We start from the raw sequence: 12,643 nt of genomic DNA, 5'->3' as shown, positions 1-12,643 counted from the left end.
CAACCCTTTACTCCTCACAGTTGGTACATTACAGATTTTTCCAGTTGTTGTAAATAATGGCATAAAAAGAACAGCCCTGGTGTAAATTAACAACCGAATGTTCCACCTGTCAGCTGTGATCATGTCTAAAATCAGGTTTCATCTACAGCAGCTGACACTGGTGAGTACGCAAGTTGACAGGCAGATTGCATCCATTTAATTAAATTAATGCTATACTCAGAATACTCAGACTGTCATGTAAACCTTTATATCTAATTATCTTAATGTCAGGTTAGACATAACTGCTTTTAACACACAGATGTCTGAACAATGTGACCGTTTAAGGGCATATAAACACGTTATTCAGATGTTATGTTATTTTGTTTTTTCAAATTAGCTGTCAGCACTTCAGTCAGTTGCATTTACAAATCTGCTTACTCCTAAATGTGTAAACAAGACACATTTGATTGTTGTCTTAATCTGATTACTCCCAGAGCATGCAACAATAATAGAATATTGTTTTTCTTTTGTTGTAAACAAGGCCCAGTTGGAATTGAACCCCCAACCATAGCAGCTTTAGTTCCTTGCTCTTGACTGTTGAAAGGTAACTTTAAACTTTAAATCACATCATGTTCAGACTTCAAAGGCCTTTCTTGAGTGTCACTCACCATCTTTTGGCTTTTCTGTTAATATGTTAAACACAGATGGGAGAAAAATGTTTTTCATGTTTTTTCACACAGGGCCACATCCCTCCAGCAATTAAAAAAAAGTCTCCAAGACGAGAGTGTTCAGTACTGTGACCACTGGCAGAAAAGCCTTTTTCCACATAAGTGTTTGTGTGTGTGTGTGAGAGGGAGAGGGAGAGGGAGAGAGAGAGAAGAGAGAGATGAGAGTATGAATCAACAAAATGTCCTTGATTCATTTGTAGATTGCATAGTGAAGTGATGAATGCTTCCAAAGACACTCTAAATGGACTTCTATCAACTATGGAAATCCTTGTTTGTGTGTGTTTGTGATCGTGTGTGTGTGTGTGTGTGTGGGTGTGGGTGTGGGGAAGAATGTGTGTTTGTGTGTAGGTGGAATGTGTAGGCGATGACCCTCTGGTGGTTTACCATATAGTAAGCATCCAGCGTATGTGTATGTGAGTGTGTCTGTATGTGTGTGAATACAGTATATATTGTTGCTGCCGCATGTAAAAACCTTTTAATGCTAATTCTTCTAATTTCCATGTTCTCACTGGAGGTGAAGGGTGATGTGTGGTTCTCTGGATTTAGAAAATTGCACCACACATTAGGTTTATACAACCTTTTAAAAGCCCATTCATTGGATAACCACCCAATGCATCGCCCCCCTCATGACAATGGATTTCTGTTTACCCATTTCAGATTCTTGTTTCTCCTGCTTGTCCACCAGCAAATGGAAAAACCTAATTACATATTCCCATGAAACCTGGACTGATCAGCTTCAGACAAAGGACTAAAATAATTAGGTTAGATTATAAAACTAAATCAGGCAAAGACTTTCCAACAGACGTGGTTTATTTTATTTATTTTCAGGCTCAGGCTCAATTTAAAATCAATTTAACAGTAAAGGACCCCTGTGCTCGAGTGTAACAACAAGATGGAGACTTGTTTAGTGTGGTTGAAATTCATAGTTTCTACATGTCTGGTCTGCTGCTGGCTTTGATCAATATTTGTTGTTTACAAAAGAGACTTATTTCTTATAACATTTCTATTTTTTCTCATGATACCTATATTATTTTTAGTATTGTTTGCTGTGCAATGTTTAATATGACCTGTGAGCTCCCCTGTCAGCTTGTTCAAATGCACCTATATCACCTATATTATAATAATGTGATTAACAAGGTTACAAAATGCTTCCGGGAAAAAAAACAACAGATAAAAACAAAAACAACAGATAAAAACAACACAGGGCTCTTAAAACACCCGGAGATAAAATCAAAAAAGTGTGAAATGTCGAATGACTGCAACATATTAAATATCCATAAACTAATTTATTTTTGTGTTTATTATCTTTCTTTAATTTCATTTATCCCCCCCCCCTTTCTTTATTTGCTATTATTTCATATTATTATTTTTTCCCCTTTTTACGTTTATGGCTGCCTGGGATTGGGGGTATTGTGCTGTTCTTTGTTTAAACTCAATAAAAAGTATATATATATTTTTTTCATAAACGATTTCCTATCAAATAAAGTTCTAAGAGGGGATTTAAAAGACGTTAATTATATACTCTGTCTGATCTCAGTTGACAGACTGTTCTGGGGCAAAGGCCCTGTCACCTTTGGTCACATGCTGGGACTTAATAATAACCCTACATTAGAGAGCCCCAACCCTTCCAGCATTCAAACCCCCCAAACCAGTAGTTTTAATGTTATGTAAGTATTGTGTTATCTCGTAATGGGCTCTCTTTTTAACCACGCTATAGTGGTATGGCTCTAGGGATGGAAATGTCTGTCCATCGCACTTGTGCAGAAATATTTCAGCAGCTCTTCACTGGATTGCTCGCAGAGCCCCCAGAGAATGAATCCCCCTGACTTTGGTGAGCCCCCTGATCTTTTCTCTAGTGCCACCATGAGGTTGACTTTTGTGGTTTTGAGTACTTTTTAACAGATTACCATGGAATTTGGTACAGATATTCATGAACCTTCTTTGGATTCATTGTAATAACTTCTAGCGCCATCATCCGGTCCAAATTTTAATTTGCCCAGTAGGGCCTATTTTGGTTTATGACAAAATACCTGCAAAACTAATGATATTCCCATCAGCCTCAGCTGTATTTTGTGTCAAGTGGTAATTACCAAATGTTAGCATGCTAACACGGTAAAAATTTCAAATAACAGTCAGCATTGTAGCATTTGGCTCAAAGCACCGCTGTGCCAAAGTGAAAAGCGCTATATACATTTGTTTTATTAATAAGTATGTATTAATTGGGTGTCTCTGTGTGTGTTCCAGGTTGCAGAACTGGAGGCCCAGCTGGGGCACCCTACTGCTGGTCAGACTGGTCGAGAGGAGCTGAATCAGTCACTGGAGGAGCTGGAAGCCCAGCTGCAGGCCAAAGACCAGGTAGGACACCAGTTAACTCGCGACACAGCACACTTTCCAAATACATTTTCTATCCTGAAGGGACCCTCAGTGTGGAAGGATAGTCTACAAAACATCAGCAGTTATCAATTGGTTATGTTTGTTTTCAGTTTGTGAAAAAAGAGCCTCAGTCTCCATCTGATAAAATAAAAAACCCTGGAAACATTATTATTATAGTTATTTAGTAAATGTATTCCGAATGTATTTGGAGAGTTAGAAAAGTGTATTTGTTCTCTGAATCTTCCTTAAGGTTGTTACTGAGATCTTTCTGGTTCAATAATCCTGTTGTGGTCTTGTCCAAAAGATAATTACTTAACAAAATGTTCAAAAAGTGGATATGAAGGAAGAGAATGTGTCTTATCTTTGAGGCACTGGCATTTTTTATTGTTGATTCAGTGATTTAGTCAGACAAAGAGAGCTTTGATAAAATACTACAGGCTCACAAAATACATAAAAATGAATGCAGCAGATGTCCAGAGATGCCACCTACATGTTAAGTGAAATCAGGACTTTCTGACTCACCTTCAGAACTGTTTAAAAGCTCACTTTAATATCATTTTTTATGATGCCGAAACATCACCTTGTGAATATTTTGTGCCTGTATGAGCAATATCAAATGCGTGCCTGGGCATGCTCAGCCAAAAACCATTTTCCCTGGGTAAATAAAATGGATATTTGAGTGAAATATCCCTGAAAACAGTTTGCTGGTTTTTAATATAGCATTGTCTGTCCAGTCATCTAAATGAGTTCCTTTTTTGGCAACAGGATTCGTGGCAAGGTCGCAGTGGTATGTTTCCCCCTAGGGGCTGATGTTTCCTCCTCGGAAAACATCAACGTGTCCCAAATCTTATTGCCAAGCTGGTTTATGATAAATGACTCAGCTTCTTTTAGAACCACATGAAATATTTTTGTGCAAATTGAGAGATGAATGTTCCACGTTCTGATAAACAGGGATGGGTGGATGTGTGGGAAGGTTGTATTTGAACGTTTGAAATCACTCTGTTTTCAGGAAATTCACAATCTACAGAGCAAGAAACCAGATGTGGGTGAGCTAGAGAAGGAGAGAGAGGAGGCCATGCAGAGACTCCAGGTACGCTGACAACTGGCGGAGTATGTTGTTTCTCTCCTCAGTAAAACTTGTACTGGAGTGCTCAAACTGACTCACCAGGTTGTATTGCTTTGCAGGTATACTTATGTTACTGGGACGTCAAATCTAATTTCTGGACAAATAATGTATTTTAGGTTGTTTTTTTTTTTTTTTTCTCTTGTTGCACATAATTATACTAAACTTGTACCACACAAAACTGGTTCTTCTCACCTTTTTTATTGTTACTTAAGCTAGTGGAGCTTGTATTATGTCACAGAAAAGCATGAAACTACTTCATTGACAGGAAGAGAGAGCATGTAATCTTCAGTGTGAACAGAAACATTCATTTATTTTTTGATGCTTGGGATTTAAGTTTAAGTTATTTATTTGTCATCTGAATAATTACAATAGAGCCAGTTGTCTGGAATGAAATGGCATTCATATTCAGTTGCTAAGAGGTCGCCAGTTTAGTCTTTGAAGGATTTTTTTTGTTTGTCTTCACCATATTACATTTTTTTTTTTTTTTTACATTTTCCTGTCTGTTACACACAAATATATAAATAGACTGAAAACTTCATAAGAAACTCAGAAGTCTTAGTCATTTGCACACAGTCGACTAATTGGAAATCAAAGCACTGATACTGTACCTATAAAAGAGAGAGCACAGCTCAGACCTGCAGCAGGGAATCAGTACAGGAGAACTGAGGACTTCAAGGAGAAAACAAATTGTATTGAATTTCAAATGCTAATGCAGGAGATTATACCTGATGCATATTGCATAGCCTTTATTAGGTCTTCTGTCTTTTTAGTGGTGGTGTCATTTGTGAATTATGTTATTCATATTTGACCTTTGCTGTCCTTGTGTTTATTCCGTAATCTATTCATTGGTGCATTTTGCATACACAATAACCTTGTAAAATACAAAATTGCACATTTATATTTGCACCATAAACTATTTAAAGCAAATAAGCCTGATAGGATATTCTTAGTAAACTTGATTTCAGTCAGCAGCCACAAATGTACAATAATCTACCAAAATGCCTTTAAGCTAGGTGCTTTACTTGTACCTGCCTAAAAGTGGTTGTACTGCAGTTGCAACTGCTCAGTTTCAGTTTAAATGGACAATTTAAGTCTTTGTTAATGTATAAATTGGTACTATATTTGTATTGAAGTTTAAATGTACAAAAAGTCAGAAATTCACAGATTTTGTACAGAAAGAGTACAAACATTTAGACATACAGGTGGATAAATTATATTTCTCTACTAAACTCTGTTTTCAGATATAAACATTTGTATATTCTAATTTTGGAAACGGTAAACATTGTACTCCAGGCTTACATATATGCCTTTTTGCAAGCCCTATTATAGTGATTTACAATAATACTCTGCAAGGTGTATTACACAAAAAAATACATTATAAATATTTAAGAGCACCATCACCAACACAAAGAATGTGTACAACTTAGACAGCAACCCATGCAGAAAATATCCAGAAATACATCCAGATGAGAAAACTGTATTAACAACACTTAATGTGTCTGCAGGATGTGGAGAGACGAAACACAGAGTTGGAGAATCAGGTTCAGAGTGCTGAAAAGACGCTGGCCTCTAGCCGGGAGGAGCAGGAGCAGGCGGAGGTCGAGGTTCGACGCATCATCGAGGTTCTAGACGTCAAAATCTGCGACCTGAACGACCTGAGACAGAGCCTGTCCAAACTCATTGACAAATAGCCACAGCAGCAGTTGGGCTGCATCTCCACAGTCAGCACTGGTTCCACCCATGTAGCCTTGATTTGTGTTTTACTGGTGCATCAGCAGAGCAAAAATCAAAACAATATGGGGGAAAACGCACAGATGTTTACCTTCATGGATCTGTTTTTTTTTAAGATCAGTGGCGGTAAACAGCAGGTATCAGAAAGCTTAAAGGTGTTATGTGCAGAATAAAACATCATTGTCATTGTCACATTAAAACTGCAACCTTGGTATGATTATCATAAACAGATGACAGTATGGTCTAATCTGCTAAACTACTTGTTTTTCCATACCAGCAGCTCCATGTCATTTTTCTTTTGTACCAGGTTTTACTAGTATTTTTCCCATCTGCCATCACTGAAAACTCTGAAAGCTTTAGATCCATTTCCTCTGGAAGAACAGGCCCTCCTCCTCTTTTTGGTGCCCTAGCAATCCAGTGTATTGTGTTGTTTAGAGTGTACAAGTACAGCTCACAGTCTTTTCAGTGATGGTCTCAATTGTTTATGGTAATTATACTGATGTCTCAAAGGGACTGCGGTTACATTTATTGATCACTAATAATACACAAAGTACCTTCAAAGGAGGATTTGCACCAGAACTAATTTTAAGCTTGCTATTTTGCAAAAGTAGACATTTCCAACGGGTATCAAAGATTTTCTACTTCTGTTTGATGTATCTTTAATTTAATACAGAGTGGGCAATCTACTTGTATTAGTGCATTTTCTGACCAAATTAAGAGGGAAGACTAGCAGTAAAACTAGGAAAAAATCTGAAGATAATGGTCTGACTGTGTTTAATAAAAGTCAGTGGTGCTCTGTTTTCATGCTGAGCTGAAGGTCTCGATCATTCAACCGTGTCTGGCACAGACAGTGAAACTGAAGTGCAAGTGCTGTAACAGCAGGACTCACATCAGGACTTAAAATGGCTGAAAAGTAAAGTTTTATGGACAGTTACACTTTTATACCCATACTAAACATAAATATTTATCATATATTCTGGACATTTCATTTATAGAAAAAAACAAAGCAACTCTTTGTTTTTGTCACTGCAGTTTGGCACAAGACTTTGACCACATTACTCTAATAGTCTGAGGCCCATACATAATATATAATAATAGTCCTGTGTGAATGAGGCTTTTAGATTTGCATTATCTTAGAAGGTTATTGGTAGATCTCAGAAGTCACTGCAAGTAAGACAGCTGAGAAAAATCAAGACAAGCTTTAAGAGTAAAATGTCTGCTTTTACACAATAACAAGCTTGAGGTCACACTGGTGTCATCCTTCCTTCAACACTGTGGAGATGCACAGAATAGGAGTTTAGTCGAGGTACGGACACATGGAGGCAAAGACCCTGAATAAAGTCAGCTCCAGTTCACCATCAGCAGCCTAAACTGGCCTCCCACCAGCCAGAACATAAACAAACTCAGAGATGCAACAACCTGCTCACACTCTGTCCTCTGAGGATCGCTAGCGTACAAACGTTTTTTGTTCATGTTTAATGAGGACTGCTCTTTCTCACCATTTATTCTATTATTCATGTTCATCGATGGGTTACTCACAGGAAGGGATGGGAAATCAACGATAGCAACCAGCCAAATTGCTCTTAAATTCAAGATGCGGTTGTCTGGCAGGTTTACCCTCTCCATCAGGCCACGTTGACAGCTGGATCAGCATGTGAAGGAAAGGTCCTGATGTGAAACTGTGGCCTGTGGACAGAGACGCTGCTTTCCCACGCTGATGTTGTGCTGAGTTGAACCTGAGGTTGCACTTGATATTGTTTGTGCCAAGTTTGTTTTTGTTTACATTTGTCAGCATTCACAAAATAATCCAGTTCTACTTTATGTACTTTTTTTCTGTGTTGCTCAACACTACCATTTACCATAATAGTAATAATAGGCTCAGTGGCGCCGCAGAGCATAGATCACTATGAGAGCACTGCATGAGCTCTGCAGAAGCCCCATACCTGCTAAGGAATGTGAAGCTGTATGTGTGTGTGTGTGTGTGCACAATACTTAACAGCCTGCAAACGGAGACTGCTCGAGTTAAAAAGCACAACTGCAGTAGTTTTAGTAAGCGGGTACTTAATTGACTTGTCTGTCAGCTTTGTATGTGAACTTCTGATGCACAATATCTATCGATCTTTGCTTCTCGCCCCCGATGAGTTATTGATTTCTTCATATGACAGTAATATAGGTACAAATAAGGTGCATTCCTTTGCAGCTGATGATGCAGTAACTACAAGGATCATAATAACATGTCAAAATGTGATTTAAATGGGTCATAACGAAATCTGTTGATTTAATAAAGTGCCAGATAGTGTACTAACACCCCATTATTCCAGTGATCTGCAATTATTTGTGTTAGACATACAAATACTTATACAGTTCAACAAGCCAAATGCAGTAAAAATAGTTATGTTACTGCATTATGTTGCTATTGATCACATCCAGAGATTTTATTATACCACATTTACATTAAAACTTTCACGTTTTGTCATTTTGACAAGTGATTACACTATCTTGGAGTTCTGACATCAGCTGCTTCATGCAAACATCACTCAATTAGCAATAAAGTTACTAGCATAGATGCTTGTTAATACAATTAATCTGTAGGTAATGAGACTTCAGTTCAGACTGCCCCGTTTTTATTTCATGGCTTCACCAGATTATTAATGGACTAGCCTTTTATCAAGCATGAAGAAAAAATGCATCAGAGGCCATCGCCTCCTCTGCACCATCTCCTCACGGTTGACGTCCGAAACACTTTGCTTCACAACAACCTTATTCCAGTGTAGGGGGGGCAGGGACTGTCGTCTGTAAGACCAAATTTGCCCCCAGGTGTCAGTACACTGACCTCTCTATTGAGGTTGTAACAGAGGACTAAACCAGCTGCAGCATAAATAGTAGAGGCAGGTTTAAGGACATTGCTCACACTATATAAAAAAAACCCCACAATTAACAGCAATAAATGGAATATGTCTGAACATCTGTGGGTGGATTCCTCCTTAAATACACTGGAATAAGGTCTTTGCAGACTACAAGAGAGAATGCAGTACCAAAGACGCACCGCTGTCATGCTGAAGCCACATCAACTGGAATAAACAACTAAGATTCATCTCCATCAGATTTTACCTAAGTTTGACTTTGCTCCGTGTCCAAAACATTCGACCTTTCAGTACGACTCAAAATACCTCAGAATAGTTTCATTGAAGTGTTGGTAAATACGAGGAAAAACGGTCGACTGGTGTTTGTCAATTGAAGGCCATGATTTTGTTGTTTCGTAAGAACTGATGAATTGAGGAGAGCAGGTGTTTGTATGGAATTTGACAATGTGAGATGAGTTCCTTATATTTGTATAGAACTGTTTAACATTAAAACTCAGTCATGCAGTCACCTCTGTAGTCTTGGATTGTGTGTGATTCAAGGGCAAGAAACTGATGTGGAGAAAAAACCTACAGTTTACATCTTACACACATATTTTAATATTCAACATGTCAGCCGATAATAAAAAAACAGTTTGTCAGTCAGTTAAAAGCATGATGATTTCTAGTATTGCTTAATATTTCTAGTGAGCAGTGGCTGCCGTGTCGCTTGCTATTAACAGCAAGGGTGGGGGAAACGGAGTGCAGGTGGCATATAATATTTTCACAGCTTTTCTGTATTGGCAGAGACAGTACACTATCTCCCATTTGGATTCAGCCACCACCAGCCATGTGAAGTGTGTTTATTAGTCTATTGTTAATGGTGCAGTTGGGACACGTGGTATTGTGTTACAGAGCCCGTCAATTCAGACTGCAACAAAGGGTATGTGCTGCTTTGTGTGCCAAGTTGAAATAAAATGGAAACCACAGCCAACCAGTACAAACCGGCACTCTGCCTGTTAAGTTTTAGAGTGCACCCACTGTTAGTTTCAACCAGTGCCAGTTCCAAGAAGCAGGTTTATTAAATTGCCCAGATAACTCATTGAACTGGTTTCCTAGAACAGGCCTCGAACGTAAACTTCTTGCCAAACTCTTCTCATGAATATCTTCATTTGCGAACATTTGGCAAACACTGACATAAGTTTATGGCACCAGCTTCATCTGGTTGTGAGTCAGCCTTGTTACCTTTTCTATGCTATTAAAGTCTCACTGCACAGCCTCACAACCACGTAATGCACACGTGAATTTAAATGAAGCCACAAATTCACCACTTTTCCCTGCCACTGAATAAGACAAGTCAGACAAGCAGGATCATTTTCTCACATTTATTTTAACACAAAATGGCTTTGAGAGCCGATTAAGTCAAAATGTCTACTTCAGCTTCTTCTTGGGGCGAAGGTTGTTGGTGTGTCCACACTTCTTCTTGCGGCAGTTGACAGCACGGGGGTGCAGACGGGCATAGCACCTGCAAAAGAAGTGGTCAGGGGTCAACTATAAAGGACAATTCTCCTGAACAATCAGTGAAGTTCTGAAGTAGTCAAAATGTAGTCACAGTTCAAGATTTATTATATGAAACTAGCAAATTAGTGTGAAATGCTGGCGAAATAACTCAAAATCCATCAATTCGTCATTCAGTATGTTTATAAGAATGACTGAATTTGAGAGAGCCAAAGCAGCCAATTATAACTCTCCCATCTTATTTTAAATCCACACAATTAATTAGTTTTCCATTTTTATACAAAGACTTCCTAAAACTCCAAGCCACACTGCAGGTGGTGCTATTTTAAGGCGGTTTAGTCTAGACTTTAATCTACCACCACGCTGTAATTAACAGCAGACAATGAGACAAAATTGAAAACCGGCTGCTTTGACGATTACAGGACTTACTTGCGGCAGATCATCTTGTCGCAGTTGTATTTCTGGGCCAGCTGTCTGAGGGAAGGCTCGATGATGCCACCACGCAGACGCAGAACCAGATGAAGAGTGGATTCTGGTGGGCAGTGAATAAACATCAATGTCAATCTCAAGTTCAGTCACATCCACAAACAGGGCAACAGAAAGCATTATCTACTCCTATAATAACCAGGTACATTGTAAAAGCGTACAACTGTGATCTTAAGAATGGAAAAATACACTTAATATGTATTCGTAGGACATTTCTTAATTGTGGGAGACAAACTTATCTAAATCTTTTACACACTTTGTTTCACATTGAGAAGCCTGTATATGGTTTACTGTTACCACTGACACATCCTGCACATCTGGCCTGGTTGTAACTGACCTTTCTGGATGTTGTAGTCAGACAGTGTGCGTCCATCCTCAAGCTGTTTGCCAGCGAAGATCAGACGCTGCTGATCAGGGGGAATTCCTGTAAACACAACACTTATTAAAACAAACTGCATTTACATTTGACCATTAATAACTTAAAGTGCAAGAAGTTGGCTGTGACTTCACACATGACAAACATTTTACTACAAAGCACTAAAAAAACCATCAGACCAATCTACTAGGTAGCTCTAAAGCAAAATAACACATTTAAATTTACACATATGGTGCTCAACTATTAAAACAAATGAAAATCTGAAGATAAAAAAAAAATGGACTGGAACTTTTTACAGGTTTAACTTTTAAATTTGAGTGCCTGCTCACCTTCCTTGTCCTGGATCTTTGCTTTGACATTTTCGATAGTGTCGCTGGGCTCAACCTCGAGGGTGATGGTCTTCCCCGTCAACGTCTTCACGAAGATCTGCATGTTTGCAGGCTGAGAGACAGAAACCCGACGTTAGCTCCGTTAACTCCTTCACCACACGATAACAGTCAGGCTATTTCACAACAACACACAAGTGAAGAAAACACATGTATTATATGTGACATTAGAGCATCTACAGCGTTTCTAAACTGTTTTATTAATCCTGAAAGGTGAGGCTGACTTTTGGTTCGCAGCTAACGATGTTAGCTAAAGTTAGCAACAGAGCGGCCTCGCCACATGCGTGCCGCTAACGTGGAGCTCGAGCACCGTTTTCTCTATTTTACTCCCTTCAAACTGAGCCAGTAACACCTACAGCACAACGACTGTCGATGTACGTTCAACAATATATAGTTTTATTCGCATTCAACAACTAAACTATCACTTAAAACGGGTAAATCCGAGGCGGACGGAGAGTGTACCCACCCGGCCGCTAGCTGAGCCTCAACGAAAAGAGAGCGGAAGAGGCTGCCGCTCGAATACGTCACTTCCGTCAGCCTGGACCCTTCAACAATAAAATCATTTTTAGTGTATTTTTACTCATTTTTAAATTAAACTGTGTTCAGTTTAATTTTTAAAAGGCTATTAACTATAGATCAAACTTCTTGTTGACTTACATCGCTCATTTAGTCCGATTCATGTCCAGGTTATAATGAGACTAAATTAAATAAAAAGGCTTCTGCCGGTTTCGACAGATTTAGGAGAAAATCCTCTGATTCAATGTACGATCCAGCGAAATGAGCGGACAATAGTACACTTTCTGTTTCTTCTTAATGTGCCAGCATTTTATTCCACAATAATAGACCAAGGCGAGCGACATTGAGCGGTGTGATTCATTTTAATAAGCTGACAGCTCATTGAAAAGCGCATTAGTGCCTAATTAAACAACTAAATGTGATTATTGAGAGGCTGTTGAGTCACATTTTGTGTTTTGATAACCCAAAATTATTTTCTATTTATTTCTAGAAGGCGGTTCAGTGTATTAGAGATAAAGTGCAGTGTATGTGCTGGACGACTGCTCCAAAATTAAGTTTGACTGACACCTGCTGTTGTAATGATG

At 38.7% G+C, this 12,643-nt stretch overlaps 2 protein-coding genes across 5 annotated transcripts in view; one reads left to right on the top strand and one right to left on the bottom strand.

Annotated features, from left to right (window-relative positions):
• homer3b (homer scaffold protein 3b) overlaps nucleotides 1–9,309 on the top strand; it is a 45,197-nt gene extending 35,888 nt beyond the window's left edge. For all 3 annotated transcript variants that reach the window (XM_051376248.1, XM_051376247.1, XM_051376249.1), the window contains 3 exons: nucleotides 2,952–3,062; nucleotides 4,090–4,170; nucleotides 5,712–9,309. In XM_051376248.1, the coding sequence (XP_051232208.1) occupies nucleotides 2,952–3,062; nucleotides 4,090–4,170; nucleotides 5,712–5,897 (378 nt within the window). In that variant the 3' untranslated portion in view covers nucleotides 5,898–9,309. The remainder of the gene's footprint in view (nucleotides 1–2,951; nucleotides 3,063–4,089; nucleotides 4,171–5,711) is intronic.
• Nucleotides 9,310–10,148: 839 nt separating this feature from the next.
• On the bottom strand, nucleotides 10,149–12,103 carry uba52 (ubiquitin A-52 residue ribosomal protein fusion product 1). Of its 2 annotated transcripts, none has more exons than XM_051376251.1 (5): nucleotides 12,010–12,103; nucleotides 11,487–11,598; nucleotides 11,119–11,205; nucleotides 10,725–10,827; nucleotides 10,149–10,302 (listed from the first exon to the last, which is right to left on the bottom strand). In XM_051376251.1, the coding sequence occupies exons 2-5, from the start codon at nucleotides 11,587–11,589 to the stop codon at nucleotides 10,209–10,211; spliced, it is 387 nt and encodes a 128-aa protein (XP_051232211.1). In that variant the 5' UTR covers nucleotides 11,590–11,598; nucleotides 12,010–12,103; the 3' UTR covers nucleotides 10,149–10,208. The 2 variants fall into 2 exon arrangements, with proteins under 2 accessions (XP_051232211.1, XP_051232210.1); XM_051376250.1 differs by having other exon boundaries at nucleotides 11,487–11,659; nucleotides 12,010–12,090.
• Between the last annotated feature and the right edge of the window lie 540 nt (nucleotides 12,104–12,643).

The sequence above is a fragment of the Dicentrarchus labrax genome, unplaced genomic scaffold (assembly GCF_905237075.1).
Source record: "Dicentrarchus labrax unplaced genomic scaffold, dlabrax2021, whole genome shotgun sequence".
NCBI lineage: Eukaryota > Metazoa > Chordata > Actinopteri > Moronidae > Dicentrarchus > Dicentrarchus labrax.
The sequence above is the reverse complement of the archived record's forward strand: the minus strand, read 5'-3'. Positions and strand labels throughout refer to the sequence as shown.

Excerpts from the sequence above, each read along its gene's own strand:
- uba52 (XM_051376251.1), bottom strand. The coding sequence starts at position 11,589 with ATGCAGATCTTCGTGAAGACGTTGACGGGGAAGACCATCACCCTCGAG. Across the intron at positions 11,206-11,486 it reads AAAGATCCAGGACAAGGAAG|GAATTCCCCCTGATCAGCAG; the intron begins GTGAGCAGGCAC and ends TTGTGTTTACAG. Across the intron at positions 10,303-10,724 it reads GACAAGATGATCTGCCGCAA|GTGCTATGCCCGTCTGCACC; the intron begins GTAAGTCCTGTA and ends CTTCTTTTGCAG.